Source organism: Balearica regulorum, chromosome 8 (genome assembly GCF_011004875.1).
Source record: "Balearica regulorum gibbericeps isolate bBalReg1 chromosome 8, bBalReg1.pri, whole genome shotgun sequence".
NCBI classification, from domain to species: Eukaryota; Metazoa; Chordata; class Aves; order Gruiformes; family Gruidae; genus Balearica; species Balearica regulorum.
In genome coordinates, this window is record NC_046191.1 from 8,202,087 (window position 1) to 8,219,990 (window position 17,904).

The window sequence follows — 17,904 nt, forward strand, 5'->3', positions numbered from 1 at the left end:
GCACAATTCTAGGCCTTGAAGCTTGTAACACTGTGTTTGTCCCATGGCTAGCCTCACTTCTGTGAGCTTGAGAGTACGTCTGCATTGACATACAATGAAGCTTCCGTTGCAGCCTTGCGTTAGTGAGATGTGCATGATCAGACCCAACCTGCTAGGTCTCTTGGGAAACACGCACATAATTAGCCCCTTTGCACCGAAGACTTCATTGCTGTATTTGCCACATGGTGAGTGTCACCCAGTGGGCCTGCGAACACACGCACACAGAAACCCTCCCATCCCCAGGAAGCAACACTATATTTGCCATATGGTCAGGCTCACCTGCTAGGTCTGGGAGAAGGAGACAGACGGGCAACACTCACACACATAATGAAGCTCCCCACCGGGCTGCCTTAAGAAATTAAAAAAAAAAAAAAGCCAAACCCAACATTTGACATAACTGCCACAAGATCAGACTCACCTGCTGAGTTTTGGGGCAGGGTGGGGTACTCAAATACACATGAATTTGCCATCTCTGCCCAAAGGGTGTCTCCTCGCAATGCCTGTGCTCCACCTCAGTGCGTGAGGCTGGAAAGCAGAGCAGCAGGGATGCACAGAGACCCCTAACCCCGCTCTGCCCCCCACTCCCCTCGAGGTTGCAAGGCTGTAATTGCTCCCTGATCTGGGTGGAAGGGGACATGCACCTCCATAACGAGCCTATGCTCCTCGGGGCCCTGTCACTACCACAGGGCCAAACCCAACTCCCGGTGGGGGCTCAGGTACCGGCTACTGCCCCCCTCCTCCCGGGCGCTGTTACTGTAATTGCCGAGGCAGACACAGTCACCAGGGAGAAGGTAACAAGCCCGCCCTTCCCTGGGCAAGCAGTGCTTGTAAACACCAGCAGCCAGAGGCACAGAGGGGCAGGCAGCCGGCGGGGCTCTCCTCACGCACGGCCGTTCCCGCCCCTCACGCAACGCCGGCTGCCCTCACGCACGGCCGCCCCACCCGTGAGCACCGGGGCGGTCGTCGGCCAGGGCGACGAGGGGTGCGGGACCTCTGCGTCCCCCGCCTCCGTCCCGGGCCGGGCCAGGCTCGGCTCCCCGGGACGCCGGGAAAGGCTTTCCCCGGGCGCCGCCCGTCAGCGCAGCGCTCCCGCCGCCCCCCTTCACTGCGCCGCCATGGCGGGCGGGGAGGGGGGGCGCGGGACTCCCCTGGCGGTGACGTGTGTTGCCATGGCGACGCCCAGGCAGCGTCTCGCTCCGAGTGGGGGGGTGGGGGGGGGGATGACAACAAATATGGCGGAGAGGAGCAGGACGGCAGAGACGGGTCAGTGCCAGCCGCAGTCGCCTGGGCGGGGGGAGAGGGGAAGAGCCCCCCTTCTCCAGGGGCTTCTGGCAGTAAGGGGGGCCTGCCTCGCAGTGGAGTGCGGGGGACGGAGCCCTTCTCTCAGGGGAAAGGGAGGGAAGCGCCTCCTGGCCGAGGGCACTGAGGTGGAGAAGGGGCTGGGGCAGAGGCCGGTGCCCAGGCCCCGGGCGGGAGGCCCCTGCCCTGGGAGCTGTGGAGGAGGGCAAAGCTCCTTCCCTTGGGGGATGAGGAGCATTTTCCCGGGGGAGAGGTGGTCGTGGGGAGTCCCTTCAGGCAGGGAGAGGGGGAAGAGCCCCCAGGCACTCCATCCCTGTCTGAGGGGGGATTGCCCCATTGTGGGGAGGAGGGTGAGAGGGCGACAGCCCTGCTCGCCCAGCAAACAAAATGTGGGGGAGAGCCCTGGTTATGCAGAGGAAGAAGCTGATGGTGGGGTAGCCTGCATTGCGCACCATCCTCCCCACACAGGGGCAAAGGTGGCGGTGGTGAAGAGCAGACCAAAACGGTGATGCACAGCAGTTCCCCTCACACAAGAAATCATGACCTGCTTTATTTAGAATGAAAAAATAATATGTGAATACACAGGGTTGGAATTGAAACTGCACCACAAGGCTGATGGCTTGGGGGTTGACCTGAAAGTGCTGCTTGACCTGTCCTGGGAGGTGTAAAGAACCCAGAGGGTGCAGAGGGGCAGCGTGCTGCACACCTTACATCTCACATACATTATTCTGTCTCTTTAAGGAATGTGCCAAATGTTATTCTTTCTATTCAGGATGTATTAAAATGGCTCTAACTGTGAATATGAAGATAAGTTTGGTGGTGAAACTGAAGTTTGTGTTTCCTCATGAATGATCAGGATCCTCTGGGTACAGGGGTCTTTCCTATTGTAACAAAACACAGTTAAGGTCCTTTCCAACCCACATGAAAACAAAAGCCCCCCAAATAATTTATGAAAATTAGAGATATTAACATTTGGAGGATGAAACAAAGATAACAGTAGTTTTTTCTGAATGTTTAATATCCCACAGCATCACACATAAATTATTTGGGTTCCTGGACCAAGAGTTCATTTTCCTAGCCTGCTATGTTAGCTGCTGTGCCTATGCTTTTCAGCCTCAAAAATGGCTCCAAATGAAGATGCATTGTTCATAGAACTGATTTTGGGTTTTGGGGCCACTTAAGGTGAAAAAAAGTGGTAAATGTGTGAAATGCTGTTGTGCTCTGGGAAACAATACTACAAAGACTACATCTAAATGGATTGGCCATAAGGTTCTTGAATTCCCTGTGGTCAGACATGCTGTTTATGAACCCCTGAAACCACACTGTGAAGTTTATTATACATTAAACTTGTCCACCAGGCAGGTGATTATTTTCATCCACTGTGTTGTGCAACACTGTCCTAAACAAAGCTGATTAGCTCTAACTGCGCTGTGAAACAGCGAACAAATCTCCGGTGGCCATTTGACTTTGTCAGCTTTTCTGCCTACTTCATGCACCTATGCCTATGTCTTCGACAGTAACTTTCTTTAATGTATAATGTAACTTTCCTACTATTCCAGATTAGCGCTTAAACTTACTTTTATGTTGTTTTCTCAGCTACATTATTTAAATTTGCAGCCTTACAGTATTTGCGTTTTATTTTCAACATTGTCTAGAACTTTTTCCACATCTAACCATTGCAGCTAACTAATCGGTGATTTTCTCATAAATGCTGTGTTTCAGCTTGTGGTGAAATCATGTTTTGTTGCATGTTCCTGATACATGTCTGCTTAAGTTTTGCAATGTCCGTCTGGCCATTCCGCAAGTCTTAATTTGCTGGTCCTTCTTTTTTGGAGAATCTAGATGAGGAATTAAGAATGCAAAGAACCACAAAGATAGGAAAAAGACCCAAAACTTTAAGAGGCCAGTGGGGCTTGGGAAGCGAACTTATGATCTTGGCCCATTTTTAAGAAAGGACATGGAAAGTAGGCTCTGGGAAAAAAGGTAGGGTGGTTTGGTATTTTTTGCCTTTTCCCACCTAAACTTTGTCACCTAAACTAAGGCATCCTTGGTGGATCCCCAAAAGAACCTGTCTGTCCCCTTAGTGTCGGAGGATACTGACGCTGTTGATGAGCACATAACATAATTAGGGAATGTTCTTGGGGAGTCACAGAGTTCTTAAAGGAAACATTCATTCTTTATTGCATCACGGATTACTGTTAGAGACTAATCTTTGCTGGTTTAATTCAGTAACCTGTGTTAAAATCAGCATCAGGGAAAGCTGTCAGAAAAAATATAATATGCATTTACAGAAACGTGATTCTAAAATTTTTCTTCCTAAATATTATTTGATACTAAATTCTATACATCTAAGATGCTTACAACCCCTCTAAACTCTTAGGTTTGAAAATATACTGTTTCAAGAGGTTTTGTATATTAATTATACTTTATGGAAAACACACCTTTTTGTAACAAGAATTTTTCATTTCAATTTTATTAGTATCTCCTTATTCTTCTGTTATAGGAAAATAAATCTGTTAATATTTCTTACACTAGTAATCATAATTGTTTCTGTATCTTAAAATCTTTTCATACTTGCATTCTTTTTTCATGTAGAGGATTTTTGTTTCTGTAGTAGTTTTCACTAATTTTTAAACTTCTTTTTTTTTATTGGGGAGAGGGATTAGGACACTCAGAATTGCACAGAGTACTTCAGAAGAGGGACTATCATCGGCTTTTATTATTCTGTTATGCTTAGCATTATTTTCTATATTGCAGTTTAAGCCAATCTGTGTGTTTCAAATGAGATTGAGACTTAATATGGAAGGTAGATTAACTCACATCTGTCTACTAGAGAGTTCATATTCTGGTACTATCCTCTCTGGACTAGGCAGACATCTGGTCTAATCCACTAAAATAGTTTCTGTGTTCTGATGTTTAGTTAGAGTGCTGTAAATCAACTTGCTTTACCCTGGATTAATCAATCATTTTCCCATTGCAGTTGGCTCCTTAGTCCTAGCAGGTTTCTTGGAACTGCTCGAATCAGCTTTCTGCAAGAAACCATAAATTTGTATGCTTCCCTGTTTGAGTTTCCAGGCTGAAGCCTTCATGTCTCAAGCTGGGAATCCAAATTAAAGGCAACTTAAATCTTCACAAATGGAGTCTGCAGGAGAATGAAAGTGATTAAGACTAGTTAGTTACTTTCAGTTTTTTGGTGTAACTTCCAGTTGTTCTGCTCAGCTGACCTTGATGTCTCAAACCTTTAGAAGATACAGGATATAGCAAAATGGCCAGTTTAGTTAAGTTTCTTCAAAACCAGATCAATGTTATTTTTCCAATTCTGTAGCAAAAAGGACTTTATTGACTTCTCTAAGGAAGGTTTTGGAGTAGGTCACAGTGAGTACTGCCTGTATTTGCTAATTTTTTGACCCATGAACCAGATGAAAGTATTTAACTTCTCAGACACGGATCCAGCTAAAATTTCGCTAGTTATGTCATTCTCCTCAGGTTATTCTTACTTTTCTAGGGATCTGTATTACCTTCAGAAGACTTGCTCCCAGAGGTCAGAGTGATCAAAGGGTGCAGGTTATCTCTGAGTTCTGTAATAGTTTTCTATCTGGGGCAGCTGCATATTAGCCTGGATTGGCAGTTCTAATATGTGTTATTCCACAGTTGCTAGTCATTTTGTGGTTATTAGTATTTCTGATGTTTCATTGAGTCATCATCACTGAAATCATAGTGAAAGTGAAAAAAAAAAGGCCTTTACTCACAGTACTGGACAGGATATAAATATATGTCTTTAGACCAAAGATCCTTGTTATCGGAACAAACAGATTTCCCACCTGAATGCGTAGTTTTTCATGTTTATTTACATGTCATGATAGATACCTTGCAGAGCGATGTTAAGTCACATTTCGTGTTAAGAGTGGTTAGAATTTTTGAAAGCAGTCACAGTCATGCTGACCCGGCTTCAGGGAGGAGAGCTTCAAACCACTGCTAAATTCTGTACCCCCACTCAAGGTTTGGGTAGTAATTAAGATTTCTAAAATACTTAGCGTTTAGATCATTATTTCAGAGATCTGCATGTGGAGGGCCTGAATGGATAGCTGTGTAAATTCTGCAGTGTTTTCTAATTGATTTTAATATGATAGTGTTGAGCTGGACTATTTTGAAAGATAGCTTTTAGTATTCTTTCGAAAAAGAATAGTTATTCTTTTAAAAAATATTTAATCACATAGGGTACGAACACATTCTAGTGTCAGGAACATACTGCTTTTTTTTAGGTGGCCTTAAGTATTAAATAACAAGCCAAACTAAGTAAGACAACCTAATTTATTTGTCTTTAAATGTAGGCCTTTTTGACAGCTGGAACTTCTCATTCACTGGCTTTATCATGATGAAATTTAAAATAGGAGAAATAGGCTAATTACCTTAACGATATTATTTAATCTTGGTCTTTAAAATAACACCACATGTCAATGGTACTTCTGGTCTTCCAGGCAAATTTAATTTCTTCTGCTGAATTGTTCTTTCTTAAATTCTCTCTGAATTTTCAAGTGTATGTAAACAAAATAGCTTACTTCCTAATATACATTACTAGCCTATAAACATAGCTGAATTCCAGTGTTTGGGAAAAAACGTTGCAGTCCTCATGCTGAAAGGGATCTACTTACTATATCCTCTTGTCAACATGAAGAGATTTCAAAAGTCAGTGGAAAACTGTAAGGGTACTGGGCCCAGGCTTGCAGATGTTCACACACCATAAAGAGCTATTTACAGTTGTTTATAAAATGCTGCAGGATGTATTTGTAAACAAATCTAAAATTATTTTGTTCAACAAACACATTTGCCAGAACTTACTGATAGTATTGGTACATTTTAGCTTAATCAATTCAAAGTCCAGGGGATATTAGAGAAAGGTTTGTTAGTAAATTTGAAGCACTCTGTAAGGCCATTAACTACTTCAGGTTTTACTGCTTAAGTTGAAATATTAATTGAAGTGATATATGCAAATTAACTATAGTTGCTACAGAAAAATATTATAATAATCATTATACTCTGTTGCCAGTAGACTGATATTCAACTAATTTCCAACTTCTTCAGTTATCTAGTGGAAACAATCCCCACTAGAAAAATTCACTGAAGAAGAGCTGCTAGTATATTTTTGGTACTCACAGCTTTGATCATATTTCTATTACATAATTTGCCATATAAGAAGACCTGAGAAATACTAATGAAGGCTTTATACAGCCAGAAGATATAATTTCAGAAAAAGAAAGAAACAGGAATGTGTTGAGTATTCCAGTTGCCACTTCTTAATGGTTTACCATTTCCTAGCCATATTTCAAAGTTTTTTCTTTGACAAATAATCAAAGCTTTTGAAAGTTACTTACCTCAAGCCTCCCAACATTTTTTATTTCGGTGAAGTTCAAAGCACCCAATTAATTATTAGCGCCTGTGAGAGGAGGTTTTTGAATTTGCAAAAAGTAAAATGAGACATATTGAGAATTTTAATAGGTTTTATACTGAAATTTGTAAAACAGAAGTTTCTGCAAGTTTCTTTAGTGTGTCTATATTTAGTAGGCGGAAGTCTCATGCAGAAAACCAGATAAACCTCAGAATGCATTTATATGGCCTACATAGCATTTCATTTTTTTGACGTTCTGCTTTACAGATACAATGTTCATTAAAATAGTTTTCAAAGTCAGCTTCCTGTGTTGAAATGTAACTGGCTTGATCTCCACATGGGGCCACTAACAGGACTGGGACATTTAATTTTGCAGCACAAGCCTGCTTTCCAATGGGACAGCTAGTAGCAATAGCCATTATCTTTCACAGTAGAAATGGACAACTTGTCTACACTCACAGATTTTCCCTCCTCCTGTTCCTCTTTCCTCCAGCAGCCCTTGTTTAGGGACAAAAGCAATAGAGTGAAATCACCATATAGTCATCTTAACTTTTTTTTTTTCTTTTTTCTTTAAATAAAGAGCTAGGTTACCCTGATAACAGAAAGCACCAACCTCTGCATAACTGAGGTGCCACAGGACATGAAGAGGATTTTGGTACAGATACTTGCTGCTAATGTCACTCTGATCAGCAGTGGTGCTGCTGGGTGCAGTCTGGCTCCAGCAGATCCACCTAGGTGTATGCATCATGTTACATCACTCTTGTTTCTGGAGGATCAATTGTGCTGCCTTTTTCTAGAACTATGTGATTCTATAGAAACCAGCTCAGATTTCTCAACTAATCCCCAAAATTAGTTGGCATGTAGAGCCTCAATGCCAAATTGCCATGTTTAGATTGCATTGTACCTGAGATAATAAGTTCTTCCAGGCTCAAGCTGTGTCTGCAATTAATCTACAATAGAGGTAAACCAATTTACAAGTAATCAAGAGTTGGTTATGGGTACACATCTATGTCCCATATAGCTTCCCTGTCACATTGTCCCCACAACTCATCATTTTCTTGACGTAGCCACAGACGCCAAGCCTGTCATTTAAGAAGTGCTATATTTTTTAACCATAGATTTTTAAATATGGGGGTTTTTTTGAAGTAATTTTACCATTTGTATGTTGGAATGGTTTGGAAAACTCTGCTCTACCGAAATAATAATGACGACTTCAATTTCATTTTGTCACAGACTATGCAAATTCAGAGATGTGGACTGTAGTATTAAACCTAGGGCCCTGATTCTGCAAATGTTTGGCATTGAGTCTGATGTATATATGTGTATAGTAAAGTGTTTTCATGCTTGGTTCTATTTTAGGATAAGTAATGTGTTAAGGTTAGAGACTAGAATATATACAGTCTGATACATATGTTTTCTAATATACGTATGTGTCCCTGTTCTCTCAGAATGATTAACTGGCTGATTTTATAGATACATTGTGGTAAAAAAACAAGCATAGAAAAGGGAGTGTGAGAAGAAAGTAGTTGTCAAATTATTATTAAAGAAACGAGCTATCTAAGTGTATTTCATTTACGTGCTAATTCATAGAGCTATTTACTTCACAGTGGATTTCACAATCATGAGTGAAAACTGGCGAGATTTTGCTTTTACATATTGTTTCATAACCACCTCGAAAAATGTGTTGCATTTCAGTCTCCGCAAAAGCAAGTGGAACGTCAGTTCCTGTGAATCACCAGAGCAAAGCAACAGGAATCCATTCCAAAGAAAGCCCAGCTGGATTCATTATAGGTCTACTGATGTGTTTTCATTTGCAATAAGCAGCGAAGTTACTGTGCAATTACAGTAAACTTTAGAGCCAGGTAACACCTATCAAGTGACTATCATGTTTTCATGCATATGTAATGCAGATGAGATAGCATGGTGCACTTGATTAATGAGAAATTCCTCAAATAACCTATAAAAATCCAAAGGCAGCAGCATTATTTCAGAGGAACTGTCCATGTAAAACAGGATTGTGAGATAAACTTGCCTCTGTACTATTTACCTATACCCGAGGTCTGTAGTACTGTGGAATAGCAGATATTTTGTAACTACACAGGATACCAGTATATCTGCTGGTTATTTTATTTCTAAGCAGTACAAATAACCAGTAATTTTTTTTCAGAGCTTTCTGTATGTAAGCCTTCTTGTAGTTTGGCTTGTGTTCTGAATATTTGAAATACTTTGTATGCATTTCATATTCCTATAAATATTGTGTCATCTTAACATTTGCTTAGTTAAAAAACTGCTGAATACGGTGTATTAGTGTTCTCTGTAGTTAAAATCCTGTTGTTACGTTGCTGATGCAAGAGAATTAATAGATCAAGTTTGCCTTGCTGTCATTTTTATGTTAGAAAACAGGAATTCTGAAACAATATTTAAATCTTTTGCTATGTAGTACTTATACTTTGTGAATAAAATAAAACACTGCAATGATCTAATTATTTGACGTGAAATACTAGATTACATTAAAGTGTTTCTTAACTAAAGAGTAAATTCAGCTATGTGAGTGGGCAATGCTTGGGTGGAAGAAATTCTCAGTGACTTAAAATATTACTTTTTTAGATTGGACTGTTTTAGAAAGTAAGGGGAAAGATGCTATTCTCAACTAAGAATTTAAAGGAGGTGTTTCAATAAGTAATTATAATTATGGCAGTAATTAATAGTGTAATTGATTTCAGCAACCTCGGGGAACAAATTATTCCAGAAGTAGTACTAAAATGCCCAAATTATTTTAAATATGTAGTAGTCAAGAAGAAATTAACTGTCTCTGAAGCTACTGTTGACTTAAATTCACTGACAGAAGGTATGCCTACCTCTAAACAAAAAGTAAATAGGAAGCAAGGGTAAACCCGTCTCTTCAAATTACATGTATTCAAGAGCCAAGGAAAAATAGTTCAACCCAAACAAGGATGCATGATTTATAGTGCATAATACACAAGATGGAAATTGTTGGTGAACTTAACGTTACCCAGTTTTCACTTACCACACTCATAATGATAGCCCAAGCAGTTATAGCAGTGTGCTATTACCTCTCTTCCAATCATTTGTGCAGTACAGGGTCTTGAAGAGGAAGATGGTGCTATGCAAAACTGCTGCTGTGTTACCCCACAGGATTTTGTGCTCTGTCAAGCCCTCGTGGAAAGCCTGGTTTCCCATCGATAAGGATTCATTACCAGCATAAGGATGTTAGTGGTCGAGTCAGGAATTGAATTCAAGTCTACGGAATGCTATCCTTTGGCTGGTGTTATTTCTTGAGGTTCTTCAGAAATAGCTTTTACTAAGCATTTTGCAGGTAATCATTCTGCATTTAAAAACCTTGTCAAAGAAAGGTTTTTGAAAATACATAGAATATCCATGTGTCTCATTAATATACCTGAAAGTTTAAGCTAGATATCCTGTTTTTGTTAAATCAATGCTTCATACATAGGGCAGCTTTTGAAACACGGATATGTATATATGGTTATATACATAGCATATAACTATGAAGCTTCCTTTCCTTTCCTCCCACTTTCTCCATCCTCCCCCACATATAATACAAAACCAGGTGTGTAAAAGCTGATTTGTTTCAGGATTAGGTGGCATGGGAAATATTTACAGCATTTTAGGATGGTACCAGTGAATACTTCAACCATCAACCTCTTCTGCCAGTTTTGTGGATAGTATCATGAGCTTTTGCCCTTACCTGGCATTTTCTCCCAGCTACAGTTCCAAACCGTGCAATTCTCTGCCTGTTTTGACTCAGGTCACATGCACTCCTTGTCTTTGGGAAATCAATTGCTTGCAGATTTCAAAAACATGGGACCCTACGAAAGTTTTACCCACTGAAGTTCTGTAGTACCACGCAAGTGATCTGCTTTAACTGTACAGTTAAAGAACTGTACAGTTCTTTTCCTGCCTCAGAATCCCTAGACACAGAATTCCTTCTTGCTTAGTAGGACACCCCCCCCCCCCCCCCCCCCCAATCTTTTGCTGACCTAGAACTTGAGTTCCTATGCACTCTTCAACTGGTGTTTCAGCATCCCCTATTATTCATATGCAGACCTAATTCTTTGAGCCACCTCTTATCTCCCAGGAAGAATGGAGTTGCTGATACAATTACTTTTTGCAGATGCAACTCTGAGGACAGGACTAGCCGAGCTATTATTTACTCTTTTCTCTGCTAGTTGGGGATGTATGTGATGCATCATATTTTTGTTTATAATTTGTATGTTTTATGCTTTTGTTTTATCTGTTTCTTGTTTAAAGAAGTGTTGCTACTATAGCAACTGTTGCATCATGTGATATCTTTGATATTATCAAGATGCCAAATACTTGTTAAAGAAGAAATCTATATATCAGATGAAATTCACTGATTCTTACAATGTTTTTAAATAAACATTTTTTTCAGTTAAGATATTTGGCACTACTATTTTTTTCAGTTTTTTTTTTTTTTTTTTTTTTTTTTTTTCCCATTTCTGGTAATTGTTTTAGTGGATAGGTTAGAGATTATACATACAGTAAAAAGAGTAATGGATTGTATTTTTTTCTTGCTTACTGAGTTCAAAGCATTGTTTACTTTTTCATTTTCATGAGGGAAAGCTGTTCTTGGATATTTTGCGTTTCTCTAGTGATACAAAAAATTCCATTACTATTTGTCTCTGACAAGATGGTGTATCCTTGGAGATAACCCACACTGAGATAATAAATAAATATTTGCGAAGTGAATCCTGAAGTTATGCTTTTTGGTTGAAGATTGGAAACAAATATTACATATAAAACAAATACAAGTCAAGAACAAGTTGACTTATTTTCTGTTCCGTAAACTCATAAGACAATGCCAGCCACTGGGAGTGAGAAGTCATTGTTCAGAGCAGTATTCGTCTGCCAGGTGTTGTCTTAAGTTCAATGTTCTTCATGAGACTTTGGAAAGAAGCTGTAATTGACCTTGGATTGATAATTGTATCTCTTTCTGGGTCTACTTTTTTGTGTGGGGATTTCTCATCATCTTTTCATACTTGATCAGTAAGTTGATGGCTTGATTTTGGGCTAAGCACCTCATGCACTTTTTTGTTCCTACTTATCTTTGAGCTGCCTGGTGTCAGCTCAATATGAGCATTTAAGCAAAGTGCTCTTTGCGTACCACTGTTGTAGGGACACAATGTGACATCTTCTCTGATCATTTTGCTTTGACATGTTTACATATAAGAACAAGACTGTTTCCCCTCTCAGCTTTGGCTGAGACACCTATGCCATACCTTCTGCTAGAGTAAATCAGTTTGGATCTGTGTATCTAAAGAAGTATGAGATACTTAGATGTACTTATGCCTTCAAACCGAAAAGAAAAAGTTAATGGTGCACTAGTTGAGAAATTGTTACGAAAGTTAAAAGGATATGTTGTCTTGTAGCCTCTGTAGAAACAGTAACTTGTGCAGTAAAAGTAAAAAAAAAAAAACAAACCCCAAGAAATAACAATGTTTCCTGCCTATTTATGGAACCTATCATAAGCTTTTTAAGTCCACAGCAGTGAGCTTGCAGTTTATTTTTCCTGAGTACTTTCAGAACCTTTGCAAAGCTCAGAATTTACCTGATATTCTCTGCTAAACTTGTCTTTCATTCAGAATGTTTTCTTGGATATTAATATCTTCTTGCAGAGATAGACTCTTGACAATCAGTCTGTTGGTCAAACTGTAGGAGGAAAGTAATTGAGACAATTACTGTAAAGATGCCTTATCTCAAATTGAGTTTCTAAATAACAATACAACATTACTGTTTTTTAGAACTAGATCAAGCTGTATGAGAATGCTGTCTTTGATAATCAACATTTTCCTTGTTCTGCTTGACCTTTGAAATAGGTAACGGTGACAGTACAGGCACAGTACCTGAAGGTGAGGCAGCAGGTGTGGTTGGTACCACACCAGGTTCTCCCAAATTTTTAGTTTTAACATAATTTCTTCCATTTCTTTTCAGATCACGGTGACGGTGAATTAAGTACATTTCAGATTGACAACACTCTCTGCAGTACATTTAGATTCTCAGGGTCATGCTCAATCCTTGCTGCAGGATGCATGGCTGTGAAGATCAAAATGACAGTTGTGTATTCTCCTTTTTCTTGGAATTTTTTGAGCTACTGAAGCTGGAATTTCAAGTTCCTGCCTGCTGCTGCCTGTAGGATTTTTACAATGGCCATAGAGCATTCAGAGCTGATAGCAGAAATAACAAGTCTTTCTGAATACTCATGTTGCTGAAGCCTAGGGACAATGATATAAAAGCTTTTATTAAAAAAAAATAATCAGAGAACAGGAGAACATATTCAGCTATTAAGACTATAGATTTCTAGAAATGCAGGTATAAAAGAATGTTACTAAAATTACACTGTTTGTAGTTTTCTGATTTGTGGAGAAGACACTATTATTGGCATACCCTCCATAGGTGTCACTTGTCCAAAACATGAGTTGAGCAATGCTCATCCAGATACTTGCTCTATTTAGGAGCTAATAGGAGTTGCTGTTGGTCATCTGAATGATTTTTTGTTTATTGCAAACTGTACTGAGAGTTCAGATTCACTGTATGGGTTTATAACAACATTACTGCTCAAGGCTGATGAAGCTGTTTTCTAGGATACCTGGAAACTTTTCTTGGCCCCTGGATGATAGGAATCTGGCTATTAGATCCTTACACCGTAGAAATTTTCAGTAGCAAAATGTATCCTAATTTTGTTCTGAAATAAGGATCCCACAGCAGAATGAGAGGTGTCTTGATGACCTTTGTAATATTTAAAGAAAGACTTCTACAAAGTTTGTTTGTGCTTATCCTATCTTTGCATGTTACCTTACTTTTCTAATTGGCTACCCTTGTTAGGCAATGTCTAATTATAAGAATGATGCAGGTTTTCCAGGCAAATTCGCCCTGTATTTTTCTATGTCTGTTTTAATGCAGCTGCACTCTCCTACCTAATGTAGCATGAGGGTAGCTGCCGGCTGCTAACTCTGGATTCTGAAGTTTGTCACAGCTGGAAGCTGGGCTTGTTGTTTACCCAATTCAAAGAGTAACTATTATTTACTACAAAGGTAGCTTCCTCTAGAAACTGCAGTTTTTAAAGGAAATGTACCTAAATTTGTATGATGTTTATTGTAGCAAATACTGTTTTAATCTTTGCCTAAATGAAAATATCTTGAATTTACTCTTTGAATAGCAAGAAGCTCTGGAAGTTTCCAAACTCTTCCTCCTAAGAATCTCAGTCCCTGTAACTGATTCTATTCATTTTCACTCACTTGATGTGAAATATATCCATGATGACAATAGCAATGAATGCAGATAACAGAAGACTCTGTCCAGGTTTTATTTTAAAATCTTACATACTTACAGAGATTTCAGACACCTACGGATTTTATACCTGATAGAAAATTACCATTAAAGTTTAATACTGTGGTAAAAGTAAATCCTGGGGATTTGCTGGAGACTCCAGGAGTTTAAGCTATGAAGAATTAGAATAAAATAGCTATGTGTCTTACAACCTATAAGAAAAATAATTGACAAAATAAGACCTACAGTCTGAGAAAATGTCTTTGCTAAGTTACTTTTGCCTTTGCTTGCCTTATCTAACCTTTTTTCACAGGAGAATCAGGGCTCCTTAACTGTAATGTGCAGGATGTACTTCAGTTAATTCTCTTCTTTCCCTTTCAGTTTGTTTCAGATTGAAGCACTATTTCGCTTCCCTACAAGGTTCTGTCATACATCTTTGCCTTCAGTCAGGAAAATCTACTTAGGGCTCCCCAGTTGTGAGGACAGTATCTCTTTATTGGCCAGAGGACTTATGGCACAGTATAACAGTTCTCTCCATCTGAAGATGGTAATGTATTCTCAGCAATGCTCACTGCATCTGCTGAAGAGACAAGCGTGAAGCCATGTCTTCTAATCTAGTAAAACAGCAATGCAGGCTCTGTTTTGGCCAGTAGTCTGGCCTTTTCTTTATCACCTGAGGAGAACGTGCCAGAAGGGACATAATGCTGTTGTGCTGTTTAATAACGTGAAGTTCAAAGACCTACGTTTTGCATGTTTAGAGATTAACTAAAGGTAATATAACTCAAAATTTAACAACAGTACATTCTGAATATTCAAAGTACTGTGTAATAAGGAACATGCAGGAGAAATTAATATTATTAAATGACTATGAATTATAGGCTATTTGATGATTTTATTCTCATTCCTGAATGGCTACATTAGGCCAGGAGGAGCAGATGGAAACTTTTTGCTAGGACACAGCTACTCGACAGCTTCCTTCTGCATCACGTAAAGACTCTATTGGCAGAAATTCTCATTTGTCAGTTAGGTTGAAAGGGAGATGTAGCTCTGTCTTCTGCCTGTTTTTCCTACACTGCCTTATAGTGGCAGTATTATGAATGTAATCTTTTCTAGTTTATTCATCTTTATCTAAGCAGTGTTTCCCAGCTATCTTTTAAGAATTACAAGAAGCCTGTTACTTTTAGCTGAGACCTACAAGGGAGCATTTACCAGGAGTTCGGTCTTCTTACCGCTCTACTCAGTTGACTCCCTGCCTTCTGTTCTTTCACTTTGGTCCCTGGCAGCTTATGCATTCTTGGTGGAGAGCTGCAGGTTTTCTCTGAATTTTTCTTTGTATCCTTGATTCCAGGTGTTGGATAACAAACGATTAACTTGACTACCCGTGACAGGTATATGGGGGCTCTTAATCAATGTGGCACTGAACTGAAACTGAGGATATGGTTTTCTTGTGCCTGCTGTCCTGAATTACAGGTTGCATGCTGCAGTGGGATGAATTCTATTAAGTGACACAATCATGGCCATACAGATACACATGTGCCCCATCCAGGTCTAAGCTTGCCTCTGGTGTTACCAGCCTTTAAGCAAATCGTATCAACATGCTGGTAAAAACCATCTGGCTGAAAATATCATAAGAAACATTTTTACATTTAAAAAAACCCCTTAGTTTAAATGCCGCAGTTTCTTATTTGTGGGTAATTATTCAGTCTAAACAAAATAACCTTGAGGTTGCAAATAATAATTTTGCTAAAAAATAATAGTGTGCATTATGTAATATCTAACTTCTGGGATTATGGTAAAGTAAGAAAAGGTCTAAATTCTCTTTGTTCTGTTGTAGTACTTCTCAAAGAGAGTAAATTTCAAATTTCTTCCCTGGGAAGACTGGGGATTTATATGCTGAGTGTTGACCTGGATATACATATTTTTTAATCTGGGATTTATATATCTCTGAAAATATGGATATATAATAGAAAGCTTGACAGACCCTTTAACTGTGGTGTCACTAATACGTAATTTGTTACCTCAGCTAAGGTGTTTTGCCTCAAGAGGTGGAATACATTTATGTATGGAAAGGTCAGTTTTAATTAATAAGCTGTTTTCATCATTCAAGGGTAATATGAATTGCTTGTAACATTTGTGTGAAATAGTTTTCAATATAAAAATAAAACAAATTGAGCTTTATGTCACATTCATCACCCCCTGTAACCCATTTAAATGTCAAAAAATCAGTGCAGACCAAAAGTCTATTTCTAGAACCCTTAGTAGCCCTATTTTTCAGAGTGAAATAAGATATTATCATCCCATTATTCCATCACATGCCTTCTGCACTTGAAGACACACACATTTCTTCTAGTTTTCTGTAGCACAGAAGATAGTTTTTCTGTTGTTAAATATTTGTTGTCCACACAGTAAATAATGAAGAAAATGCTGAGCCAATGTCAGAAGAAAGAGTAGCTAGTTATGTTATTGTGTATTTCTTTCACTACACTATAATATTAATGCCTCATATAACATACAAATATTAACTTATTTTCTTGTACATTTCTCAATTGAAAAAAATCATTGTGTTCTTTCATCAGTATTTGGAAGCATATTTTTTGCATACTGTAATTTGTTAGACAGTATAATATGACTGTAAGGACAAAACTTTCAATATATACACTACTGATGTATTTTGACAAAAATTATGCTGCTGTGTAGAACAGTTATGTCCTCACATATTTTATTACAAAATAAACCCCACATTTTAATTTTTTTATTTATTTAAGTTATTTTTCTGAGTTTGGTTTCCTAAGCAAACAAGGCTCAGATAATCACATGAACTTAAATAAATAAATAATTAAAAAAGAGTATGTCTCTCCCTTCTAATAATTTTCAAATTTCAAAGATGAGTGGGACTTAACAGTCGCAAAGGTTCTAAGTTCATTTAAGATGCATGAAAATAGGCAGCAGGATAGACGAAAAAGATCCCGTTAATGCCCATAGTGAGAAAGATGCTGCTGAGGATTATGATAAAGGAAGATGCTGCTGAGGAGTTCAGTTCCGGGGAATCCATGCAGAATATACGTTTTAGAGAGCTCCAGTGAAAAGAACACCAGACTATTGCATATGAGTGTTCAGCCACAGGACATGCATGTGCAAGAAACCAGGCTGTGTGGGTTGTTACTTAGAGAAGCGTTAACATATGAATCCATTATTACATCCAGATTCTTGAATAAACTTTGCAAAGAAAGAGTTCATTTACTGGTGCATATGTTAAATGGTGCAAATTGCATGTTATGTAGAAAAGCATGGGGGAATATCCTTGTACTGTTTTTTATAGTTTGGCTTTTTTTTTTTTTTTTATGCTCATGAGGGGTTTTTTTTGCTTTTACTGCAACAGGTAGTGCCATTGGAAGTGATGATATCATAGCAGGGAATGTGAGCAAGTACACTGTTCTCCCAGCTGGTTATTGTGGACAGCCTAAAAAAGGACATCTTATATTTGATGCCTGTTTTGAAAGTGGTAAGCATTTTCATCATTATTTTATGTTACTGAATTGTCAGTATATTTTATGTTAACATAAAAGTATGTTAACACTTTTAACTATATCACTTATCTTTATAAAAGGCATCTTAATTCTAAAGACGACTTGCATTAAATACTGCTTGATTCACTTCAGTCAGAGTATGACATAAAATCAGACTGTTCAAATATAAAAAAACAGTTTTGAAGTTTGTTATTACGTACAAAGTACGTTTCATCAGGTCCATCTCTTACCACATGTAGATACGTAACTGGATTTTATTCTATGATTATATACAGTATTTGTAGACGACTAATCAAAGATGTAGTATTTGAAATGTTATTTTAAAAT

The 17,904-nt window shown here is 38.6% G+C and overlaps 1 protein-coding gene across 2 annotated transcripts in view; it reads left to right on the top strand.

The window, feature by feature from the left end:
* The first annotated feature begins 1,260 nt into the window (after positions 1-1,260).
* The window catches only part of AGBL4 (AGBL carboxypeptidase 4), a 950,709-nt gene continuing 934,065 nt past the window's right edge, over positions 1,261-17,904 (top strand). For both annotated transcript variants that reach the window (XM_075759445.1, XM_075759446.1), the window contains exons 1-2: positions 1,261-1,302; positions 17,430-17,552. In XM_075759445.1, the coding sequence (XP_075615560.1) occupies positions 1,272-1,302; positions 17,430-17,552 (154 nt within the window). In that variant the 5' untranslated portion in view covers positions 1,261-1,271. The remainder of the gene's footprint in view (positions 1,303-17,429; positions 17,553-17,904) is intronic.